Source organism: Sinocyclocheilus anshuiensis, unplaced genomic scaffold (genome assembly GCF_001515605.1).
Source record: "Sinocyclocheilus anshuiensis isolate Anshui unplaced genomic scaffold, SAMN03320099.WGS_v1.1 scaffold918, whole genome shotgun sequence".
Classification (NCBI taxonomy): Eukaryota; Metazoa; Chordata; class Actinopteri; order Cypriniformes; family Cyprinidae; genus Sinocyclocheilus; species Sinocyclocheilus anshuiensis.
The window spans coordinates 1,442,214-1,448,789 of record NW_015540946.1 but is presented as its reverse complement, the minus strand read 5'-3'; the positions used below and the strand labels follow the sequence as shown (position 1 = coordinate 1,448,789).

Sequence of the window (6,576 nt, the reverse complement as noted above, 5' to 3'; positions counted from 1 at the left end):
TGGAATGACGTTTAGGCATGTCCCGGCCAGTTATGGTGACACTGTGCATGTGAGCATAGAGACTGTCACCCCAAACTCCCCAGCTTCCCTGGCAGACTTACAGAGAGGAGATCGCCTCATTGCTATTGGAGGTTAGACTTACATTTACTTTTTACTATTCAAATGGAATGTTTGACTTTGTGGATAGTTCATTTGATGGACAATTTTGTAAGATTTTATAATAGATTTGCAAAGCATCAATCATTCTTCATGTCTATTTGCATAGGAGTCAAAGTGACATCCTCTGTCCAAGTGCCGAAGCTGCTAAAACAAGCTGGAGAAAGAGTGATAGTCTTATATGAGAGGCCAGTCCGGCACCGGGTGCCTACTGTGGGCTTGGGGACACTCCAAGAAACCCTAGGCCCAATGGAGGAGCCCAGTTATCTTCATCAGCCTGGGGGCTACGAGGAGGACCCAGCCCCAATAACCACCATGGACATATCTGATAACAGAGACAATGACTCTGAGTTTGAGGAGCTAATCGTTGAGTCCAAATCAACTGCAGCTCCAGTCACTGTTGACACTAAGGAGGATTTCCTGCTCTCTGTAAACCAAAGTCCCAAAAAAACTGTAGCCAACTTGGCCAAGCCCCTTGGTTCCATCTCGCCAATTCTCAACCGCAGACTGAACCTTCAGTCCCCACTCAAACCCCAGCCCAAAGAATCACCAAAGGCTCCAACTCTCAAGACTGCTGAACCTTCTGAACCACCACAGAGACCAACGGTGCCCCCTCCTCCACCACCTGCACGCCCTCCTGTCCCTCCCAGGCCCCATATAAAAGTCACATCTGCCTTCTCAGAAACCCAGAGCCTGTTTGAAGGTAACGAACCTGTGGTGGAAAAAAGTCCAGAGAAAACGCAACCCACTGCTGGCAATGGTGACAAACCAGTAGAGAAAATCCCTGTTAAGTCACTAGAGCCGAAGCCTGTGAGCAAGCACCCAGAGCCTGCAGAGGAAATCCCAAATATTCCAGACACAAACAAGCAAGATTCAGCCAAAGACAAGATATCCGAGAGCTCCTCCAACACTAGGGACAGTGTCGATGAGCAGGGTCTCTGGGAATCATCTGAAACCATGTACCGCAGCAGAGCTGCCCGCTGGAACAAAGCCTCTGTGATCTTTGAGGTGGAAAGCCACCACAAATTCCTTAATGTAGCACTTTGGTGCAAGGACCCCTTCAAGCTTGGTAGTCTCTTGTGCTTAGGGCACGTTAGCTTGCGCTTGGAACACATTGCACTGGAATGCTTAGCTATGTCATCTGCTGAATATCAAAGCACCTTTCGTCTATGTGCTCCTGAACCAAGGGCCAGCGTCAGCCGTACTGCTTTGCGCAGCTTGAGCACTCACAAAGGTTTCAACGAGAAACTCTGCTATGGAGATGTTACACTCAACTTCACTTACCTTGCAGATGGGGAGTCAGACCTCTCCAGTGGACTGGTAGAACGTGAGTGGGAAGGAAGTCTTCAGGGAGAGGACTTAAAAGACCGGGAAAAGGAACGGGAGCAGGTACTCACTGCAACCCGGGATGAACCAAGTTACAGCGGCATGCAGTTCGGAGATATGCGGCACAATTTTCAAGACACTCAGTTCCAGAATCTCACTTATTGCGATTATTGCAAGAAGAAGGTGTGGACCAAGGCTGCCTCGCAGTGCATGACCTGTTCTTATGTCTGTCACAAGAAGTGTCAGGAGAAGTGTCTAACAGAGTTCCCTAATTGCGTAGCTGCCTCAGTCCGACGTGGAGCAGATCCTGAGGCCAAGTCTACCATCAATCGGGCAACTACTGGCCTTACACGTCACATTATCAACACTAGCTCTCGACTCCTCAATCTGAGGCAGGTGCCCAAAGCCAGACTTGCAGAACAGGTTGCAGAAATGGGATCAGGGGCAGTGGAGCCTTCTCCGAAACAGACACCTAACACATCTGACAATGAGAGCAGTGACACAGAGACCTATACTGGGGCTAGTCCTTCCAAGCAGCCACCTGGTAGCGGTGGCTCCAAACTGGTGCGCAAGGAAGGTGGGCTGGATGACAGTGTCTTCATTGCCGTCAAAGAGATTGGTCGAGATCTTTACCGTGGCCTCCCAACAGATGAGCGTTCACAGAAACTGGAGTTGATGTTGGACAAGTTGCAGCAGGAGATTGACCAGGAGCTGGAGCATAACAACTCTTTGAGTGTGGAAGAGCGAGAAACGATTGACTCCCGACGCAAGGCCCTCGTCTCAGCAGCTCTGGCCAAGTCCGGTGAACGACTCCAAGCTTTGACTCTGCTCATGATTCACTACCGTGCTGGCATCGAAGACCTAGAGTCTGTAGAAAGCACCTCGCCATCTGAACAGCATGGCTTTCCGAAGACCAAAGCTGAGGGTCTGGAGGAGGCACTGATGGGCACAGAAGTGTACGACAGTGACATTTGCAGTCCTGTTGATGTTCAGATACTGGATGAGATTACAGAGGAGCAGATATGTGTAGAGGCATTACCGTAAAGATGACAAAAGGCATCAGGGGGCTTGGGATTCAAGAACAAAGACTTTTTCTCAAGTATGACTTGGTTGACCTGTGGGTGTTCCACAGGTGATTGTGAGGTTTGCAAAAGTATTCCTAAAGATGTACTGACAATTGTGGAATTTTGTGAGAGTGTCAGTAGTTTACCAATTTTTTTTTTTTTTTTACGTTGTAAATTTTTTTTCATAAATATTTTCCCCCATCTTTAGTCCTTAGTTACTGTTTTAGTGGACAGAATCATCAATCTGTAGACTTTTGGCAGTATTACATCATACACAGAATATGAGTTTCCATGACATGATCAAACCAAGTTTTACCTGCCTTACCTAAAAGGTGCAGTCAGTTTTTTTACATAACAAGCTTCAATAGGGAGAGGTGTGAGCTTGAAGCAAGATGAGCTTGAATACATATTTTTATTTTAACTTTGTGTATTGGTAGAGACTGAATTATATACATGTATGCTCTTAGTTACATCCATGGTTGGAAATATACCCTGTCCATTGTGTTTTAAGCTTCAAGCCCCTCTGCCTTACACTATATCCACTTCAAAATGTAGGATTATATCCTGAACAACAGTCCATAGAACATGATGCCATTCCTAACCAACATTTTTCTCTCTGATAAGCACCTTTTGTTGCTAATTGTTGTTCATTTTAAAGCATAATTTCTTTAATGTTCATGTTTTGTTATTTTTAGAATGTTTAATGTTGAATTGAGAGAGGGAACCCTCATAGGACAGATAATCTTGAAGTTATTATTCTACTGGGGACCATTCTTTGTCTAATTTAAATTTGTCACAAAGCCAATGTGACTTTTTTCTTTTTTTGAGGGAAGTATATTTATATTGCATATGTATGTTTCATAATATATGTTTCCAATAATTGTCATTATATAATCTCACAAATCATTTGTTTTGATCCTTTATGAGTTCTAAAACGGTGGCGATTTTTCTCAAACCAATTTGGATACTTTTTTATCCACCATCAGTTGGTCCAGGGTGAATGGTTATTGGTTATGTATGTGTGAATGTGTCAGCCTGTTCGTTTTTGGTTTGATTTAAGTATTGGAATGTGTAATTTTATTATCATGCAAGCAAACTTTCAGTATGTCTCACATCTGTGTGCTTTGGCATGCATTGTTGTCATTGAAAGTTGATTTTACGTGTACTAATGAATTTATCTCCCAAATGACTCACTTTACATTCATTATTCCGTTCGCCTCTCAGCACATCTCTCAAAGTGTAAAACTACATAATTAAAAACTCTCTTTTGTCAATGCATACAGTATTCCTTAATTCCCAAAGCTAATGTGTAAATTCATGAACAGTCTGTAACCTGTCTGCTGGGCTCAAAAGCTGAGTCAATTGTAGCTTCTGTCTGTGTATTGCTGGTTAGATTTCATTTACTTCGTTTACTTTAAATGGACTTGGATTTGATCAAAGAAAGTCTTTATTGCTGTTACTACATGCGGTTTACACATGAACAACTGTAATTGGCTACATGCATTACTGGATCTGCTTTCATGATTTAAAGCTTTTTAGTAAAAACAAATTACTAGGCCTTTAGGTGGCGAGGACAAAACTCCTAACCCAGGCGTGGCCAACTTCGGTCCTGGAGACCCACAGTCCTGCAGAGTTTTGCTCCAACTCTGATTAAAAACTGACCTGCCTGTAGCTTTCTAGTAACCCTTAGACCTTGATTAGCTTGATCAGGTGTGTTTGATTAGAGTTGGAGCAAAACTCTGTAGGACTGTGGCTCTCCAGGACAGAAGTCCTAGTCTTGTCCTAGTCCAACCAATCTGTGTTAACAGTCGTGCTGTCCTTGTTAACGTTTCTGCTGCTATATCATCTATTCAGTGGGCCTGGGACATCATTTTTAAGGTTTGGTCCCCCTCACCCTGGCTCCAATGAGTATGTATCACCATAGAGGACCTTAGTGGGCCCCTCTGGTCACAGGCCCTTGGACAGCAAACACTATTCAGCTAGTGTAGAATTGGTCTGTTTTTGCTTGTGCAATATTTGCATAAGTTCATTACCACTCAAACCATAAAGGAATTTTTCCTTTTGATTCACTTGAAGGAATAACATTAAATGGTAAGCTTTCTAAATTAGTCATAAAATGACTAAAGATTTTTTTTTTGCCGCCTTGTCTAGTTGCTGCTGCTGTAATCCTGTGCTTCTCAATACAACACCACCGTCATATGCTATCTTTATCACAATAAGAAAACAAAAAAAACCCCAGTAAAATAACAAGTACGAAACATCACATCCTCTTTGGCAAACTGTGGTTAAGTTTTTCTGGGAAAGCTCTTGTTCTTATTGGTAGCTGTGTCATGTTTTAAAGCGCTATTGTAAATAGCCTAGTAATGTAGGTGACTAAACCCTGTTCTTTCTCCATGAACTTATATAGTGTGCAACATGTGGGTTCATCCATCCTTTCTTTTTTGTTGTTGTTTTTGCTTAATGTAAATATGATTTTGTTCTTTTGTGGGTTTTATTTATGGTGGAGGGCATCTTCCGACAAAGTGCACAGCTTTTAAACTTGCTGCAAGACTTTTACGCACTGACATATCATATTTGCTTATGCACTTCAGATAAATAAAGTTCCTCTGTAATTTTTGCACCTTCCCATTCTTCCCATACACTAATACTGCAGTAGTATTCATTTTTAGGTAATCTGTGTTTATTTTCGCTACACTTGATAACCGAGAAGCCAGTTGCGATGGTATGAAACCAGTGAGAAGAGAATGCTGTGTTGTGCACAAGATACTTCAAAAGACGTCCATCTAGCTTGTCTTTAATGGTAAACGTGTTAAATGTGTGAATGACTCCTTACGTTTAGTGGGCAAAACTGTATGGCCAGTCACTTCTGAAAACCCTGCGAGCTGATATCAGGATTATTATAAAATAAACGTTCATAACATTAGCCATTAATAAGACATTGGGAGCAGGTGGCATTTAGTGGTTAGTGGTGAACCCATTAACAAGATTGCCACACTGCAGAATCAATAACAGGAAATAACACTCTTAAACCTTGGTCCAATTGAGTAAAGCAAAGAACATTTTTAAATCAATAGAACATATTAAAGTTCGATTTGATTGGATTTTCATTGGATAATGCAGTCTTGAATTGTCATTCTAGCTGGTTCTCTTTTCATTCCAGTATTGTATGAACTAAAATGATGTCAATCATGTAAAGTCTGTTTTGTTTGCAAAATGATTAAGATCATCGGGGGAAAACAAGCATCGTGTCTTTTTAAACATTTATTTTCTGTTGCGGTCACACACACATTGCCTTCAGAGCTCTAAAGCTGATGTAAAACCTAACCACCAGACCAAACACTGGATATAACCATCAGCTCAACCTCCTAGTTGATATAGTTTAAACACAAACAAGACATACCAGTCTGAAGGCACACACTGACATTGGCACAGACACTAATTTCTGATAAAAACAATTAGAAAATAAATGACATAATACTCTTCTTAACCCTTACTGGGTAAACAGGTTAAAAACGACATCAAGGTTAAAGGACACTGCTGTAACTCAAAACATTGGCAGCACATTTACCAATCTGATTAAACCTGCGTAGACACCTTATAGTTGTGTTTGCATTTAAAAATCTGCGCTTGTTTTAGATCATAGTGGAATCGACCTGTGCAGCATCACTGGCGAATTTTGTCTGCTGACTCGCGCGCATTTGTTCTGTCCACAACTGCAGGTGTAATGATGGCAGATTGGGAGCAGTGCACCGTTCCTCACATCTAACACAAACATCCTCCAGTTGTGCAGATACTTAAAGCTGAGCTAACGTGATTTTTCTCAAAGGCTAGTTCTGGTCGCAACTGTTGCGTTAAACTGATTGTAGCTCCAGAGGAAAACATGCTGTGTATCAAATCCATGATTTTATTTTCCTGTGGGCAATAAAATAATGTTTCCCTCAGTACATCAATGGCAAGAAAATAAAGGAGAATCAAGCTATATTGAAGACTTATTTCTAAACTATTTCACTTGTTCTAGTCAGATAATTTA

General features: G+C 41.8%; 1 protein-coding gene across 1 annotated transcript in view; it reads left to right on the top strand.

Moving 5' to 3' along the window:
* LOC107689806 (PDZ domain-containing protein 8-like) overlaps positions 1-4,161 on the top strand; it is a 45,665-nt gene extending 41,504 nt beyond the window's left edge. The window contains exon 6 of the mRNA XM_016487966.1: positions 712-4,161. Within this exon, the coding sequence (XP_016343452.1) occupies positions 712-2,526 (1,815 nt within the window). The 3' untranslated portion in view covers positions 2,527-4,161. The remainder of the gene's footprint in view (positions 1-711) is intronic.
* Positions 4,162-6,576: the final 2,415 nt, after the last annotated feature.